At 45.9% G+C, this 20129-nt stretch overlaps 1 protein-coding gene across 1 annotated transcript in view; it reads right to left on the reverse strand.

Moving 5' to 3' along the window:
* Positions 1-20129, reverse strand: part of ppp1r16b (protein phosphatase 1, regulatory subunit 16B) — a 123361-nt gene that overhangs the window by 77856 nt on the left and 25376 nt on the right. The window contains exon 2 of the mRNA XM_055652181.1: positions 10365-10802. Within this exon, the coding sequence (XP_055508156.1) occupies positions 10365-10629 (265 nt within the window). The 5' untranslated portion in view covers positions 10630-10802. The remainder of the gene's footprint in view (positions 1-10364; positions 10803-20129) is intronic.

Below are 20129 nucleotides of genomic sequence, written 5' to 3' on the forward strand. Positions count from 1 at the left end.
TATACCATCCATATTCTCACAGGCATCAGACACAGCGAACCATGTGCCATTTACAAAGTAGTACATAATAACAGTTTTATCTCTCTCTCTCTCTCTGCATACAGCACAGCAGACAGGATGCAACAATTCATTCTTAATATACTGCTAGGTGGGATTGCTGACAGTTAAAACAACATGCAGGTTAGTCCCTTCCATGGACTCTAGTTACACCTCACGCTCCCTCGGCAAGGCCACCAGCATATTCAAGGACGAGTCGCACATCGATCGCTCTCTATTATCCCTTCACGCAAGAGGTACAGACGTCTGAAAATGCATAGCTCCAGATTCAGGGACACACGCAGCCTGTCCCACTGAGTTGCCCCGGCATTTTGTGTCTTTCTTCCCCATTGTTATCAGGCAACTGAACCATCCTACCAGTCCAGAGCTATTATCTACCGCAGTAGAGACCCTTGGACTATCTTTGATCAGAGTTTACTGGACTTTATCTTGCATTGAACATGATTCTCGTTGTTCCCTTTATCGTGCATCTGTACAGTGTAGATGGTTCGATTATAATCATGTATTGTCTTTCCGCTGGCTGGTTTACATCCAAGAAAATCTTTTCACTGTACCTCGGTACACTTGGCCATAAACTAAACTCAAACTCAGTTTAATTTAGCTTATTGTCACATTTACCGAGGTACAGTGAAAAGCGTTTTCGTTGCGTGCAGTCCAATGAGTGGAAAGACTACACATGATTACAATCAAACCGCCCACAGTGTGCAGATACAGGATAAAGGGAATTATTGCAAGATAAAGTCCAGTAAGGACTGATTAAAGATTGTTTGAGGGTCTCAATGAGGTAGACGATAGGTCAGGACCACTCTCTAGTTGTTGGTAGGATGGTTCAGTTGCCTGATAATAGCTGGGGCGAAACTGCCCGTGAATCTGGAGGTCTGCATTTTTACACTTCTGTGCTTCTTGGTGGATGTTAATTTGTGTGTATTGTGTGTTTTTGTTATTTATTATTATATGTATGACTGCAGGCACGAAATTTTGTTCAGACCGAAAGGTCTGAATGACAATAAAGGAATTCAATTCAATTCAATTCTTGCCTGGTGAAAGAGGGGCAAAGTGGGAGTGACCGGGCTGAGACCAGTCCTTGATTGTGCTGGTGGCCTTGCCAAGGCAGTATGAAGTGTAGATGGAGTGAATGGAAGGAAAGTTGGCTTGCGTGATGGTCTGGGTTGCGTCCTCAATTCTCTGCAATTTCTTGTGGGCTTGGATGGAGGAGTTCCCAAACCATGCTGTGATGCATCCCAATAAAATGCTTTCTACACGTTAGATGGCACAACTGTAGAATTTCTCTTCTATGAAACCTAGTCCAGTTCACGTTCCACCATCTCACTCTTTCCGCAGACTCCACAAAACAGAAGGTGTGAATTGTGGTGTGTTTTCTAGTTGATGTAGCCGAAATCAACTACAAAATGCTCCACAAATCACATCTTAAGTTTGACTGATTGGTTGAAGGACACAGCATGGAAATAGGCCCTTCGGCCCAACGATTCCACACCGATTCCACACCAATGATCACCCATTCACACTAGTTCTATGTTATCTCACTATCTCATCCACTCCCTACACAGTGGGGACAATTTACAGAGGCCAATTGACCGACAAACCTGCACGTCTTTGGGATGTGGATGGAAGCCGGAGCACCTGGAGGAAACCCATGCGGTCACAGGGAGAATGAGCAAACTCCCTGTGTCTCCCAGCTCTCTTTAACATGGGCAGAGCACCATTCAGCCTCTTTCTGTCTTACAGTTTGTGTTCTGGCAAAGGATCATTGCAAAGCAGCTGAGAACAGAAATCCGAGCTGACTTTATACTGATGGAAGTAACGTATCGAAAGAATAATCCTGGTGAATTTGCCTGCGGGTATATTTATATTTGCTCTAACCAAGGACAATGCACTGAAACAGCTTGCTCACAAACTGCAAGGGCTGGTCTTCCACAGAAAATAAATAACATTATTTTCACAGCTCTGGGGGGCCTTGGGCACTTGAAGCTCATTATTAATCAACTGACCCATTACTCAAACTACATTAACAGAACAATCAGAACTAATGATCTGGAACCCACACAGCTCTATGTATGCTTCACAGGAGCAGTTAACAGGGCAGCTTGTAACCCAGCGGCATGAATGATGGTTTCTCTAATTTTGAACAACTCCTGCAATCCCTCCCCAACCTTAGTCATCCTGTTAGTTCCACTGTTCGCATCCTTGTATCCCTCTCGTTAGCCCATCTTCCCCAGCCAACATTGGACTCCATCCTTCCTGAGGTCATGTGTTGCTGGCCCTGATTTGTTTCGCCCATTTCTCAACTCTAGTTTATTCCCTCCTCTCCCCCCCCCTCCCCCCCAAACCTCCGCCTCCCCTCCCCCACCTCTAACTTTCATTCTAAAGAATGGATCGAAGCTGAAACGTGGCCCGTTCCTTCTCTCCAGAGATGCTGCCTGACCCGCGGAGTTACTTCAGTGTTCCGTGTCTATCTTCGGAATAAACTAGCCTCTGCAGTTCCTTCCTACCCAGGCCATGTTAAGATCTCTCTGCTGGATACACATCAACAAACATCCATGGTGGGAGGAGAAATACCAAGGCAATTCAACTGGTACAACTCTCGCTATTCAAGACGGAATCTCCGAGCTCCAAATGTCACTCTAAGTCTTCGGCAATCTAAACTGTCAAAGGCAATCCAAAGCAGAGGTAACAAAAGGAAAAGTTTTTTTTATTAAAAGCTCAGTAAGTTGTTGGCGACTGGGTGCAGAGCCAGAGTATGAGAGACGGATTAAAGAGAGAGGTGGGTGAGTATCAGAAAGCTTGCGTGCACACAAAATGGCTGCTGCATTTCCACCGTTGCTATGGGGACAACAGTCTAAAAAACACTTCATTGGTCATAAAGTGTTTCAGGACAACCTTCGGGTTGTGAAAGATGCTATAGAAATGCAAATCTGTCTTTTTTAACAGGCCAAAATGTTTAACTGCAAAACAACACTTAGAAAATGGACTGGTTGTACAATTGTTTGAATGCTCTGAGGGCTTGCAAGTCAAATTGTGATTCCAAGTTATTTACTCTTCTAGGGGATCAAGAACCAGGTTTAAGATGGGGGAGGGGGAGACATATAATAGGAAACTGAGGGGTGGTGGGTGTATGGAACAAGCTGCCAGAGGAGGTAGTTCAGGCAGGTACTGTTTAGCCTGGGTAAATCACTGTACATTCATCCTATCTATTTCCCTCATGATTTTACACACCCCTATAAGATCACCCTTCAGCCTCCTGTATTCCAAGCAGTAAAGTCCTGTCCTGCCCAACCTCTCCCTCTAGTCCATACAACAACATCCTTAGGAATCGTCTCTGCACTATTTCCAGCTTAATGGCATCCTTCTGGTCAGAAGAAGGGGGAACCAGGCTTTATCTAATGTGTGCTCTCGTGTGTACTATTGGGCATGGAGGCAATGAAATAATTGATGTTCCATTCTTTGTCAGTAACATCCCTCACTTTGACAAGCACAGAAATAGATAAAGTGAAGCCATCAAACGATGAGAAGGGGCTGATTCTGACAGGGGCACTCGAGAGCTGAGTGTTTCTGCATCCGTATCCAAACTCCAATAAGCGAAGCACTGACAAAAACAATTTACCTGGATGTCTATTGCGCAGCGATAGATAGGAGAACCATTTTAAGAAACTGATTGAATTTTGCATGTTAAAAACCGTTTTAAACAGGAGTTAAAGCTCATAGCCCGAAAAGCTGCTCCAACATACAAGAAGTTCATTGACGATATCATCCACCTTCCTAATTCCCCTTTTCTCTCATGAGTCAGGCTCACAGCACCAGAGACCCCAGTTCGATCCTGACCTCGGGTGCTGTATGTGTGGGGTTTGCACGTTCCTGCCTGTGACCGCATGGGTTTCCTCCGGGTGTTCTGGTTTCCTCCCACATCCCAGAGATGGGCGGGTTTGTAGGTTAATTGGTCATCTGTATAATTGCCCCTAATGTGTAGGGAGTGGATGAGAAAGTGAGATAACAAAGAACTAGTCTGAATGGGTGATTGATGGTCGGTGTGGACTCAGTGGGTCAAAGGGCCTGTTTTCATGCTGTATCTCTAAAACTAAGTCAAGAGTATTTAATTGTCATATGTATGGCAATGGAACTATTTAATTCCTACTGCTGCAGCTTTAAAGACCAATTAATGAAAACACACAAATGAATATAAAATAATCAATAATGCAATAATTTAATAATCAGTAATACTTGGTAACCAGACCATAATAGTGGATAATAGCCCAGAATAGTTCAGTTGCCTGACGACAGATGAGAAGAACTCATCCCTGAATCTGGAGGTATGCATTTTCCCACTTCTGTACCTCCTCTCCCTTCTCCCTTCAGGCAAGAGGTACAAAAGTGCAAAAACGCACACCTCCAGATTCAGGGACAATTTCTTCCCAGCTGTTATCAGGCAACTGAACCATCCTACCATCAACTGGGCTACAATCTATCTCATTGGAGACCCTCGGACTATCTTTGATCGGACTTTACGAAGCACTATACGTTCTTCCCTTTATCCGGTTTATGTACACTGTGGACGGCTCAATTGTAATCATGCATAGTCTTTCTGCTGACTGGATCGCACGCAACAAAAAGCTTTTCACTGTACCTCGGTACACTTGACAATAAGCTAAACTAAATAACCACAGTCTGTAGTGAAACCAAAAATAAGATCCTCCACCCCCTTATAGTCCAAAAATACACAAGCACATTTATGAAACAATGCACCTTGATGGAGTCATGTAATCCTCTTTACTCCATTAGTAATCTACACCCTTGTGCCAGTATAGAATAAGCTATTTACTCCACTCGAGTCGCTTGGAATACAGACTGCAATCCAACACACTTTCCCTCACAAATGGCCCGTAATCTGCTTTGAACACTTCCACCTTTGGGGCATTCAACAATCTTTTGATAAAAATAGCAAACAGCCAGAGTGCAGTGTAGAATAATTTATAACTTATGAGACACAGAGATCACGATCTAATGAAAAAGGCAGTCCAGTTTGGAGAGGGCTACATGTTCTTTGATAAGTGCATTTGAGTAGGAATCTCTCTGATGTTCAGAAACATACAGAAAACACTGCAAAAATTAATAGAGCTATTATCAAACAATATTAAAAATAAAACACTAGAACAACAAAAGCATTTCATAGATTTCAATTATTCAGAAATTATGCATTATTAAACCCTTGCCCCTTGAAGCTGTTAATTCTCCACTAAAAAAATAAATAAGAGTATTGTGTTCAGTTCTGGGCACCATGTTTTAGGAAAGATGTTGTCAATTTGGAAAGGGTACAGGGAAGATTGACGAGGAATTGCCAGGAGTGAAAGAGAGAGGTTGAGCAGGCTAGGACTCTATTCCTTGGGGTGCAGGAAGATCAGGGGTGATTTTATAGAGGTGCACAAAATCATGAGAGGAATAGGCCGGGTAAACGCACAGAGTCTCTTGCCCAGAGCAGGGGAATCAAGAACCAGATGATGGAAGCATTTTGTTTAAGAAGGAACTGCAGTTGCTGGAAAATCGAAGGTACACAAAAATGCTGGAGAAACTCAGCGCGTGCAGCAGCATCTATGGAGCGAAGGAAATAGGCAACGTTTCGGCCCGAAACCCTTCCAGGGTTTCGGCCCGAAACGTTGCCTATTTCCTTCGCTCCATAGATGCTGCTGCACACGCTGAGTTTCTCCAGCATTTTTGTGTACGATGGAAACATATTGTAACTTTGCTGGCACTCGACACGTGGCGACACTTGTGTACTGCCCAGGTGAGGTCTGTTTTGTACGATTTCACTGGGTTGTGGGTAAAACAAAGCATTTCACTGTACCTGGGTACAGGTGACAATAAAGTATAATTGAACATTGAATACTCATTGAAGGCGAGGGGCAAAAGATTCAATAAGTACCCAATGGGTAACTTTTTTACACAAAGGGTGTTTGCCGGGTGTATGGAACGAGCTGCCACAGCTGGTAGTTGAGGCAGGTACAATGGCAACATTTAAGAAACATTTAGACAGGCACATGGATAGGAGAGGTGTAGAGGGATATGGGCCAAACGCAGGCAGGTGGGGCTAGTGTAGATGGATCATGTTGGTCGGAGCGGGCAAGTTGCGCTGAAGGGCCTGTTTCCATGCTGTAAAAGCAATTGTACACACCTTGTAACATGTCTTGCTGCTTTTAAGTCAGTGGGTCACATGCCAGCATTTTCTCATAAACTCCAGCCTACTGTGATTGAAGGACTGGATGTACTCTGATTCCACACTTCACATCCTCAGATGAAATGTACTTCAAATAGTTTCTTGTTATACAGCATATAAATGCTTCTTCAGAAGGTACATTTAGTTATCAGTAGCCAAAGCCAAGATCACACTTGAACTACCTATAGTTATGTTTTATATTATCCCCCAGCTGAGAACTATTCCACCGATACAGCACGCTTCATGATGGATCTAATGGAACAGGTTTTTGTTTCCGACATTTTCTTGGGCAACTTTAAACCATATTCATAGGGGGCAACAGAGTGATGCAGCTGGTATAGCCACTGCCTCTCAGGGTTAAAGATCCAGGACCGATCCTGACCTCAGGGTGCTGTCTGTGTCGAGTTTGCACATTCTCCCTATGATCGCTTGGGATCCGGTTTCCCTCCCACATCCCACAGACGTGCAGGTTTGTGGGTTAATTGGCCCCCTGTAAAATTTCCCCTGGTGGGTGAGAAAGTGGGATAACATAGAACTGTTGTGAATGGGTGATCGATGGTCAGTGTAGACTCGATGGGCTGAAGGGCCTCTTTCCCTGCTGTATCTTTCAATTCAATTCAATTCAATTATTTTTCAATTAGTTTAGTTTAGAGATACAGCGCAGAAACAGGCCCTTCAGCCCACCCAGTCCTGCCAAGCAGCGACCCCCGCACATTAACACTATCCTACACACTAGGGACAATTTACAATTTTACCAAGCCACTTAACCTACAACGCTGTACGTCTTTGGAGTGTGGGAGGAAATCGGGGCACCAGGGAAAACCGAGGCAGGTCACAGAGAGAACGTACAAACTCCGTACAGACAAGCAGGATTGAACCCGGGTCTCTGGCGCTGGAAGGTAAAAACTCTACCGCAGAGCCACCGTCCAACCAATGCAATTACCTCGGGAGATGCAGTTACTTGAAAATGGAACATTAAAGCCTATGCAGTTTACGGATGTGGTCACCCATGCAGACCACGGAACATATAACAACTCATCGCATGACCCATAAACATGAAGTATCCTGCTCTGTACTCCCAACGCAATAATAATCTAACACAATGCTAAATGATACGTAGTTACACCATTACAACAACCATTCAAAGGAACCAAAGGTGGTTGACATGCCTTGAAAATGTTAGCCATTAAACTCATTGAGAAATCTGTTTGCTATTCAATTACACTTGAACCTTTTCTTGAAGGACGTAGAGTTCAGCTCAGCTGCAAAGTTAACTTTCTATCCAGGAAGAGAGCAGTTCCATTTCACATAGGAACTCTGCAGCTCTGAAAACTCCTGATTGTATCGTTTGGCTCCTCTAATTTCCTCCAAATCCAAGGCGTAGCTATGGGCACGCACATGGGCCAGAGCTATGCCTGCCTCTTTGTAGGGTACGTCAATCAATCGAGGCGTACCGTGGCCCTATCACTGAACTCTACCTCCGCTACATTGACAACTGCATTGGTGCTACCTCCTGCACCCATGCAGAACTCACTGGCTTCATCTATTTCATCACTAACTTTCAGCCGGCTCTCAAATTCACCTGGACCATATCCGACATCTCCCTACCGTTTCTAGACCTCACTGTACCTCGGTACTCGTGACGATAAACTCAACAATTTACAGAAGCTAATTAACCTACAAACCTGTATGTCTTTGGAGTGTGGGAGGAAAGCGGAACACCCAGGGAAAATCCACGAGGTCAGAGGGAGAGTGTGCAAACTCCGTACAGACAGCATCTGTAGTCAAGATTGAACCTATGTCCCTGGCACTGAAAGGCAGCAGCTCTACCGCTGCGCCAACGTGCCGCCCTCGAACAATGCACTTGAATAATGACTTTAGGCTAGGCTCACAATCAGTGATTCACACTGTTCATATTCAACTAAACTTATCAAATATCACACTGTATCTCAAAGGAGGATATAACTACAAGTCTTCATTACAATTGCATTTGATGACACCTGTAAAATTGCACAGTGCAATTCAAGCCTCTAATGATTTGTCATCGTGACAAATGAAGCATGATGCAGCTGGTAGTGCCGCTACATCACTGCTCCGGTGATCTTGACCACAGATGCTATCTGTGTGGAGTCTGCACATTCTCCCTGTGACTGCATCATAGTCATACAGCATGAAACAGGCCCTTCGGCCCAACTTGCCCCTGCCAACCAAGATGCCCTATCTACACTAATCCCACCTGCCCGCGTTTGTCCCATATCCCTCGGAACCTTTCCTATCCGGGTAATCCGGATTGGCATTGACTTTGTGGGCCCAAAGACCTGTTTCCATCTTGTATCTCTAAACTAAACTAAAAATGTCCTATGGAGACTACAGGTATAATTTCTGAATACATATTTCCGAATTTCCTTCAGAACATATTGATAGGATAGGTTTAGGTTTAGAAGGTTATGGGCCAAATGCAGGCAGGTGGGACAAGTGCAGATGGGGCACGTTGGTCGGTGTGAGCAAGTTGGGCCGAAGCGTCTGTTTCCACACTGCATGACTCTACGACTAACTATCATTTTAGTTCTTTGTGGTTGTATTACCACAATTTCTGTCTCTTTGTTCTTCAATCTCTCTGGGTTTCTACTCAATGACACATCTAGTCTACGACTCTCCACATCCTATACATGATCCATATTCGCTCCATTTCTTACATAATCCATGTATTTATAAAACCAGTTTAAAATGCCATTATCATATCACCATCTACCATGATCACACATCTCTCTTCTGTTCTACCGCCCCAAACGCCACTCCCATCATCACTTCTGTATTTGCATAAAGCAGGTTCCATTTCCCTCTGAAGGCAGTGCTGCAGAAACTTCATCATCTCAAAACATTAACACTGCTCCTCCTTCCCAATGTTCTGACTAATCAGCTGTGAATTTTCACAACATTCAGTTTCGCTTAAGTTTAGTTGAGAGAAACAGGTCCTTCAGTCCACACTGACCAGCGATCACCAGTTTGCTAATTTTACCTTGCACACTTATGACAATGATTACAGAAGCCAATTAACCCAGAAACCTGCACGTCCTCGGGATGTGGGAGGAAACCCGAGCCACCTGGAGAAAACCTCCCCAGTGGTCACAGGGGGAACGTACGAACTCCACACAGACAGCGCCCGTAGTCAAGATCAAACCTAGATCTCTGGCCCTGTGAGGCAGCAACTCTACCACTGCACTAGAGTGCCGCCCATTCTGTTTATACTCCTTTGGAATGCCAAACCAAGATGTTGAAATGTTTGAGTCCAACAGAAAAAATAAACGTGTGGAGGTTTTAGAAAACATCTCGGGAGACGGCCTGAAAGAAGAGAATGCTGATGAGGATGTGGTGTGTTTACAGACAGGAACTTTGGTTCAGCTACGTTTGGAGTATTGTGTGCCCTTCTGGACATCCCATTACAGGAAGGACGTGGAGTCTTTAGAGAGGGTGCAGAAGGGTTTTATCAGAACGCTGCCTGGATTAGAGGGTGTTAGCTGTCTGCCCGGTCTGCACGGACCCAGACACTGACACAAGGTTGGACAAGCTTGGAATGTTTTCTCTGCAGTGTCGGAGGCTGAGAGGTGACCTGGTCGAAGTATATAAAGTTATGAGAGGCAGAGATAGCGTGGACAGTCAGAACCTTTAGCCCAGGGTGAAAATGTCAAAGACTAGAGGGCATGGGTTTGTATTGAGAGGGGTAACATTTTTGTAGGAGATGTCTAAGGCAACTTTACTGCCACAAAGAACAGTGGATGGGTGGAACACACTGCCAGGGGTAGTGGTGGAGGCAGATGCAACACTGACATTTACGAGGATATTAGATTGGCACATGGATATGCAGGGAATGGAGGGGTGTGGATCAAGTGCAGGCAGAGGGGATTAGCCCAACTTGGCATCATTGTTAACCGCAGGGTCTGTTCCAGCGACGTACTGCCTGATTGTCCCGACCTGAAACGTCACCAGTCCATTCCCTCCGCAGATGCTGCCTGACCTACTGAGTTCCTCCAGCACTGCACTGAGCTATGGTCTACATTCTACGTGCAAACACCGATTCACCTACCTTCATGCAGGTCGTTGCGGGAGGAAGCCTCCAGCAGGGTAACGCTGGGCGTGAACGTGACCCGCCGGTGATTCCCAACGCTTTTCTTCTTGTCCGTTTTCCTCTTTTTGTTCTGCATGTCCTTCTCGTACTGAGCCCATTTCTTCAGTTGCTGCGCCCGCCGCCTCTTGGCGGCCCTCAGGCGGTCCGGAGTCGGCAACCTCTCCGGGAACGGCAGGTCCGTAAGGAGGTCCGTGTGGCTTGACATGACCAAGTGAAGGACCATCAAATCAGGGTGGTCAGGGAGCCGGACGAGAGGGGAGCCACGGGCGGATGTCTGCTCATTTGTCCGAGCCCTCTGCCGCTGCCTGGGTCTGGGGTCTGGTGTGTGGTCTACAGCCGCTCTTCAGTGCTGGTGCATGGAACAGGGATCGGCCGCCCTCCGGAAACTAGCTTCTCCTAAATAGTGCAAAGCAAAACAGTGGTGCAATAAGTCGTATGTTGCAGGACATGTACTTCACATGGATAATGTGTCAGATGTAGATCCAGACGCACAGACACAGACCCCAAGTCTGCACAGACACCAGCCACAGGTCATCACAGAAACACATAGACTCCGACACCAAGTGTGTACAGACATTGACCCCAGACATGTACAGACACAGACGCTGTCCGCAGGACCACACACACACATACACACTAACCCTAGGTCTGTACAGACAATGACCCCAGGAGCGCGCACACACACACACACACACACACACACACACACACACACACACACACAGAGGGAGAGAGAGAAACTGACCCCCAGGACTATATAAACGCAAACACTGAGCCTTGAGCCCAGGTCCACACAGACACAGACACTGTCCACAGGTCCGCATAGACCCCAGCTCTGTACACGGTCTACACAGACCCCAGTCTGCATGGACACAGGTCCAGACACAAGGTCCACACACCCACAGACGCTTACCACAGAACCATACAGACACAGACGTTGCCCAGAGATCTGCACACACATCAACGCAGTTATTGACTCCAGGTCTCCTAAATAGAAAGCAAAACTGCTCCCACTTACAGAGGCAGCAAAGACCAGAGGCCACTCAGCAAAACCACAAGGAAACAGATTTATTTATTTGTGGATTTCAATAGGGAAGTTGATTAATATAGGAAAGTAAGAAAAATGTGTGAGATTATGGGAAGTAGGAAGCTATTGAACAAGAATGGCTGTTTAGCTCAGGAACAGACATAATGGGCCATGCGGTCTCACATTGTTCTGTAATAACTCGTTACGAGGGCTGTGTGAGCCATTTCATTGCTCCCTCACCTCAACAGAACCTCTGGATGCTACTAGTCTTTCTGCCTCCTGGCTGCTGTAGCCAACTTTGTTCTTACTACACTGCACTGCCATGGTTGCCATCCATCATTAAGGTAGCACACCGGCACAGCTCCTGCCTCACAGCGCCAGGGACCCAGGTTCGATCCTGACCTCGGGTGCTGCCTGTGTGTGGAGTTTGCACGTTCTCACTGCGACCGTGTGGGTTTCTACCAGGTATTCCGGTTTACTCCCACGTCTTGAAGATGTGCAGGATCGTTGGTTAATTGGCCCTCTGTACTATTGCCCCTAGTGTGTAGGGAGTGGGTGAGAAAATGAGGTAGCATGGAGCTACTGTGAAAGGGTGATCAATGGGTCAGCATAGCTTGGATAGAGGGGATGTGGAGAGGATGTTTCCACTAGTGGGAGAGTCTAGGGCCAGAGGTCATAACCTCAGAATTAAAGGACGTTCCTTTAGGAAGGAGTTGAGGATAGTTATTTTAAGTCAGAGGGTGGTGAATCTGTGGAATTCTTTGCCACAGAAAGCTGTGAAGGCCAAGTCAATGGATATTTTTTACGTCAAAGATAGAAAGATTATTGACTTGTGTGACCGTCAGGGGTAATGGGGAAAAGGCAGGAGAATGGGGTTAGAAGGGAGAGATAAATCAGCCCTGATTGAATGTCCGGGTAGACTTGATGGGCCGAATGGCCTAATTCTGCTCCTATCACTTATGACACGACCTTATGAGCGTGGACCTGATGAACTGAAGAGCCAGTTTCCATGCAGTATCTTTAAACTAAACTGAATTAAACTAATCCTCCCGGTGTTCAACAGGCAGAATTTCCCTACACTTACCATAAATCTCACAGGAAAGCACCTTTAAAACCACAGCAGATTCTATCACTTGATAGCTTTTGAGATTGGTGATTAGCATTTACAGGATAGGAAAATATTATTTTTCCTCAAATAGACTGCTGTATCCAAGTAAGAAACAAAATTCTGAAAGAATTCTGCAGGTCAGACAGACAATGTCTTGGGTTGGGACCCTTGTTCAGACTGGCGAAGGAGAGGGGAGAAAGCTGGGAGAGAGATATAGAGGTGAAGGGAAGGGGCGGGACAGGAATTAGCAAGTGATAGGTGGGTTCAGGTGAGGAGGGGTTGATTGTCAGGTGGGTCTTGTGGGCGAGAGAAGGAAGGGGATAGCAACCAAGGATGGAGGTGATAAGTGGAGAAGACAAAAGTTTTGTTTAGTTTAGAGATACAGAGCAGGAACAGGCCCTTCGGCCCAACAAAGTCATTCAGCACTTTGTGTTTTGCTCAATTTGTTTATGATGCGGACTAGAAATCTGTATCAACACTTTCAGTCACTTCCGTACAATGCCTTTGTGGTTTTTAATGTCCTAACCTGGTTGATAAATGCCACTGGGGACACAAGAGGCTGCAGATGCTGAAATCGTGAGCAAAACATAAAATGTTGATGAAACTCAGTAGGTCAGGCAGCATCTGCGGAGGGAATGGACAGACGACATTTGGGTCAGGACACTTCTTCCTTCCAAGATGTAGGCAACTACCAGACTCAGTAAAATTAATAGGTATGCATACAGGCTTGAAGCAGAGAAAATAATCTACTGAATGATGCAAGACTGGATGAAGCAAAATTACTTCACTATTATTTGTCTCTGAAAGCATTGTATGAGTAGGAAGTTCAGGACAATGGCTCTGAACAGACAAATGATGGGGGAACTCCACTATTGTTTCTGTAATGGTACTGTGTGATTTTTTTGTTTTGCTCTGTGGGCGGCACAGTGACACAGCTGATATAGCATTTACCTCACAGCTCCAGAGACCCTGGTTCGATCCTGACCTCGGATGCTGCCCTGTAGGGTTTGCACATTCTCCCTGTGACCTCCGGCTTCCTCCCACATCCCAAAGATGTGCAAGTTTGTAAATTGGCCCTAATGTGCAGGGAATGGATGCAAATGTGGGATAACATAGAACTGGTGTGAACGGCTGATCATGGTCTGTGCAGACTCGATGGGCCAAAGGGCCTGTTTCCATGCTCTTGTTTTCAATCAATTCAATCAATTGAGCGTGGAGAGGGGCAGTTGTGGTTTAACACGTCATCAATAGAACCACAGAATACCCCTCAGTTTCTCTGATTCCTGGTTCTGAGGCAGAAATACTAACTAACTCTAAAGCAGTGTCAATGATGGCCAGAAGATAGCGACAAAATGCTGGAGTAACTCAGCGGGTCAGACAGCTTCGCTGGAGAAAAGGTGTAAGTGACGTTTCGGGTCGAGACCCACCTTCAGACTTCTTCAGGCCAATTTGTCTTCATTCATAAATTTGTGGAATTCCCTGCCACAGAGGGCAGTGGAGGCCAAATCACTGGATGGATTTAAGAGAGAGTTAGATGGAGCTCTAGGGACTAGTGGAATCAAGGGATATGGGGAGAAGGCAGGCACGGGTTATTGATTTGGGACAATCAGCCATGACCACAATAAATCGGTCATGGCTCGATGGGCCCAATGGCCTCCTCCTACACCTTTTCTATATTTCTAATGTGCTTAATCATGAATGATTGATACTATTTCCTAGCAAGCCACATTTAGGATAGATGAACATAAGAACAGCAACTGAGGCTGATAAAATGCCTCTATAGTTGCTAGCCCAGCACCACTATCAACTTTGCCACGCATGCCTCTGCGACGTGTTCTGTGTGTGTATGACGCACATGCACACACACTTACACATTTGGTGATTATTTCACGCTATAACACAGGATCTTTCTCAGCCTTGCAGGTTTCATTCACACCACCGTGAATCAGCGGAGTAAGCAGACAACTCTAACATAAATGCACAAGAATTGTTTCAATTATTCAGAGGATCTCGGTAGATTTGTACATTTTCCTTAAAGTACTGCATGGATTATCCGAGTCAAACATATCAAAGTATATAAACAAATCGTAGAACAGATTATACAGTGTAACCAAACTAAGGACAGACATTCTTACATATTATATGAGTTTGAAGAAGGGTTCTGACCCGAAATGTCGTCTATCCATGTTCTCCAGGGATGCTGCCTGACCTGCTGAGTTACTCCAGCACTTTGGGTCTTGTTTTGTAAACCAGCGGTTTGTTGGTTCTACGTTGAAACATTGTCTGTCTATTCCCACCACATGTGTTGATATGAGGAACTGTAAAACCACAAAGTGCTGGAGGAACTCAACGGGTCAGGCTGCATCTGGGGAGGGAATGGACAGACTGCGTTTCGGGTTGGGGCCCTTGATCAGATTGAAGAAGGGTCCCATCCCGAAATGCGGGCGGTTCATTTCCCTCCAGATGCTGTCTGATGGCATCAATCCATTTAAAGACTTGAAAGATTCTGAGAGGCCTTTGTAAAGTAGACACTGCAACTAGGCTTCCACTAATGGGAAAATCTAGAACAGCGCACCACGGCTTAAAATGAGGGGTCAGCCACTTACGGCTGAGATAAAGAGGCTACTTCTCTTGATACTGTGGCGAATCTGTGGAATTGCGGAGTCCAAGTCAATTGATATTTTTAAGACAGAGATTGCCTGATTCTTGATTAATATCAGGGATTATGGGGAGAAGGCAGGAGAATCCCGACTACGCTGGGTCCAATCCCGACTACGGGTGCTGTCTGCACAGAGTTTGTACATTCTCCCTGTGACCACGTGTGTAGGGAGTGGATGAGAAAGTGGGATAACACAGAACTACAGGCCTGTTGTTCTGACCTCTGTAATCATGAAGACCCTTGAAAGACTTGTGCTGGCCCACCTGAATAATATCACAGTCCCCCTGCTGGACCCCCTGCAGTTTGCATACCGGACAAATAGATCAGTGGATGGTGCAGTCAACCTAAGCCTGTACTTCATCCTCCAGCACCTAGACCGCCAGGGGACCTATGCAAGGATTTTAGGTTGTGGATATTAGCTCTGCATTCAACACCATTGTGCCAGAGCTATTACACTCCAAACTCTCACAGTTGACTGTGCCTGAACCCCTTCTGTCAGTGGATCACCAACTTCCTGACAGACAGGAAGCAGCATGTGAGGCTGGGAAAGATCATCTCGGACCCGCAGATCCTCAGCATAGGAGCACCGCAAGGCTGCGTGCTCTCTCCTCTCCTGTACTCTCTCTACACCAGCGACTGCACCTCCACAGACTCCTCTGTCTTCTCAAGTTTGCAGACGACACAACGAATGCAGGATGGGAAGGAATCTGCCTACAGACAGAAGTGACACAGCTGGCGTCCTGGTGCCATCGCAACAACCTGGAGCTCAATGCTCGTAAGACAGTGGAATTGATTGTAGATTTTAGGAGAGCTCCCCCTCCCCCCCACTCACCATCAACAATGACTGCACAATCTATATGTAGTCATTTAAGTTCCTTGGAGAAATCATCTCCAGGGATCTTGAATGGGAGGCCACCATCAACTCCACAGTGAAAAAGGCCCAACAGAGGACGTACTACCAGCGGCAGCTGAGGAAACACAATCTGCCACAGGCAACGATGGTCCAGTTGTACACGGCCATCATAGAGTGTGTCCTCACTTTCTCCATCATGGTCTGGTTTGGCTCAGCCACCAAGCACGACATCAGGAGGTTGCAGCGCATCGTTCGAACAGCCGAGAAGGATGTTGGCTGCAACCTTCCCTCCGTCGATGATCTGTACACGGCAAGGGCCAGGAAGTGAGCGAGTAAAATCATCTCTGACCCATCTAACCCTGGCCACAAACTCTTTAAAGCACTTCCCTCTGGAAGGCGACTCCGGACTGTCAAAGCCACCACAGCCAGACATAAAAACAGCTTTTCCCCCCACGAGCAGTAGCTCTACTCAACAGCCAAAAGTCTGTAGCCTCCTTGTGCGCTGGTATTTTATTTCATTCTTCATATGTTTTAAATTATAACATTTTATTTTTAATTGTCTACTGTATATCGTGTTGTTACTTGCGATCAAAGCACCAAGGCAAATTCCTTGTATGAATACATACTTGGCTAATAAAATCTATTCAATTCAATTCAATTCAACTCGTGTGAATGAGTGATCAATGGTCAGTGATGGCTCATTGGGCCGAAGGACCCGTTTCCATTCTGTATCTACCAATTTAATTCAATATACTGTATGAATGCCAACAAACATTTCAATTTCATTATAATACTAACTTGAAAAATCCTTTAAAAATATATGGGAAATTTTGTGTAAATTTGAATTTTCGGAAGTCAGGATCATTCAGATGGCACAGTGGCTCAGCAGTATAGTTGCTGCCTTACAGCGCCAGACATCCGGATTCAATCCTGACTATGGGTGCTTAGGATGTGCTTACTTATGGCAATACTGTACTGAACTGTACGTAAGACAAGAATTTCACTGTGCATTTGTACATGTGGCATTAAAACACCATTGAGTTTGCACATTCTTCCTGTGACCACGTGGGTTTTCTCCGGGTGCTCCGGTTTCCTCCCACATTCCAAAGACGTGCAGGTTTGTAGGTTAATTGGCTTCTGTAAATAGAGTGCAGGATAGTGCTAGAGTACGGCTGATAGTTGGTCGGCGCGGACCCGGTGGGCTAAAGGGCCTGCTTCCACGCTGTAAACTGAACAACACCGCACTAATTTGTAACCCAGGGAGTCCCTGTAGTTTGTTTTCCATCTGGACTGACAACAATCAGCAGTGTGAAACAAAGATCTTGACAGGAATAGTTAAGAGCTGTCTGCCACCTGAAGTGATTACACTGGAACAAACTGTATTTAAATTATCCAACCATAGACAGAGAACTTACACTTGATTGAAAGCACTTAAAATGCAAGCTGGGAGCGCAGCCAGTTATGATGCTGCCTTTTACGATAACTTACATAAGTCGTTTAAAATTTGAAGAGAGAGTGGGGGGGGGGGGGGTCAAAAGAAACTGTTTGCAGCAGATGAGAGGGTACAAAATTACAGAAAAATGTGCAAAAGATTTAGGATGCAAAGTAAGGGAAGATCTTACATTAAGATAAGGAGCTCTGGAAGACTAGTGTGTATTGGTAAAACATAAAATGCTGGAATAGCTCAGCAGGTCAGGCAGCATCTGCGGAGGGAATGGATAGGGGACGTTTCGGGTGGGGACCCTTCTTCGGACTGATTGTTGTAGGGGGAAGAGAAAGCTGGAAGAGAGATGAGGGCTGGACAAAGCCTGGTGAGTGATAGGTGTGGGCAGATATCAGTGAGTAAGTGACAATGGCTGGAGATGAGAAAGAGACAAAAGGGTATTAGATAAGGAGAGAAGAGGAGTGAAATGTAAAGCCAGAGGGAGGAAGTGGACAGTGGATGAGGGGTGAAAATGGGGCTAGATAATGAGAAATAGGTGTGCACTGGTGTGGAGGGGGGCAAAGAAAAGAGAGACAAGGTAGAGGGGTATTACTTAAAATTGGAGAATTCACTGTTCATACTGTTGGGTTGGAAGCTACCCAAGCAGAATATAAAGTGCAGTTCCTTTAATGTGTGTGTGGCATCACTGGCAATGGAGGAAGCCAAGGACAGAAAGGTCAATAAGGGAAGACACAAAAGGCTGGAGTAACTCAGCGGGTGAGGCAGCATTTATGGAGAGAAGGAATGGGTGGCGTTTCGGGTCGAGAACCTTGTTAGTCAGAGCGCAAGCATTCAGCAAAATGGTGGCCTAGTCTGCCCTTGTTCTTGCCAATATAGAGAAGGCCACATCGGGAAAATTGAATGGGTAAAGTTGTTCGTTTCAGCTTACACTGAGCCAACAGCTTAATGGGATGGTGGAAGAAAAGGAGTTAAAAGATTTGGGAGCAGGGTCATTGTTTAGAAGAACAGACAATCTGCTGGAGGAACTCAATGGGCCAGACAGCATCTGGGAATGGAATGAAATGGCTGATATTTCGGGTCGAAACCCTGCATCAGGGCTGAGAGTGGAGAAGGAGCCACAGAGCTATACAGGACGGTCACGGTGGCGCAGCGGTAGAGTTGCTGCCTTACAGCGAATGCAGCGCCGGAGACCCGGGTTCGATCCTGACTACGGGTGCTGTCTGTACAGAGTTTGTACCTTCTCCCCGTGACCTGCATGGGTTTTCTCCGAGATCTTCAGTTTCCTCCCACACTCCAAATACATACATGTATGTAGGTTAATTGGCTTGGTAAATGTAAACATTGACCCTAGTGGGTGTAGGATGGTTTTAATGTGTGCGGATCGCTGGTCGGCATGGACCCGGTGGACTGATGGGCCTGTTTCTGCGCTGTATCTCTAAACTAAACTAAACTAAAAAGAGCGGAACAGGCCCTTTAGCCCAACTTGCCCACACCGACCAACATGTCCCATCTACACTAGTCCTACCTGCCTGTGATTGGCCCATATCCATCTAAACCTGTCCAATGCATGTACCTGTCCAAATGCTTCTTAAATGTTAAGATAGTCCCTGCCTCAACTACCTGCTCTGGCAGCTCATTCCATACAACCAACACCTATTGAGTAAAAATGTTACCCCTCAGGTTCCTATTAAATCTTTCTCACCTTAAACCTTTGTCCTCTGGTTCATAATTCCCCTACTCTGGGCAAGAGACTCTATGCGTATACCCGATCTATTCCTCTCATGATTTTGTACACCTCTGTAAGATCGCTCCTCATCTTCCGGCACTCCAAGGAATAAAGACCTAGCCTGCTCAACCTCTACCTGGAGCTCAGGGCCTTGAGTCCTGGCAACATCTTCGTAAATCTTCTCTGCACCCCTTTCCAGCTTGACAACATCTCAATAACAGGGTGACCAAACCTGAACACAATACTCTAAACGCAGCGTCACCAACGTCTTATACAACATGACCTCCTAATTTCTGTACTCAATACACTGACTGATGAAGGCCGAAAGCCTTTTTTGACCTCCCTATCTACCTGTGAAGCCACTTTCAAGGGACTATGTACCTGAACTCCTAGATCCCTCAGCTCTACAATACTCCCAGATCCCTGCCATTCGCAAGGAACCTCCTGCGTGGTTTGACTTCCCAAGTTTGAGTCATAAGGTCACAAGGTCATAAGGAATAGGAGTAGAATTAAGCCATTTGGCCCATCAAGTTTACTCCGCCATTCAATCATGGCTGATCTGGGGCTCATGTTGTCGACCTCCGCGTGGTGAGCCCTGTCAACTGACCTCAGTCAGGCGAACGACAACAAACAGAGACAGCAGCAGCACCGCAGCTTGGCTCCAACCCGGAGCTTGCGCCCTTTTTAGGGCGGGCACCTGCGGATGTCGAACTGGATGGCATCATTCTGCTGAAGACTTCTGCTGCCTCAAACGCAAGAAGAAGATGGCTGATCTATCTCCACCTAACTTCTCCCCATAACCTCCGTCTCCTGTATTATTTAAGAATCTACCTCTGCCTTAAAAATATCCACTGACTTGGCCTCCACAGCCTTCTGTGGCAAAGAATTCCACAGATTCACCACCCT

This window comes from Leucoraja erinacea, chromosome 21 (assembly GCF_028641065.1).
Source record: "Leucoraja erinacea ecotype New England chromosome 21, Leri_hhj_1, whole genome shotgun sequence".
Classification (NCBI taxonomy): domain Eukaryota; kingdom Metazoa; phylum Chordata; class Chondrichthyes; order Rajiformes; family Rajidae; genus Leucoraja; species Leucoraja erinaceus.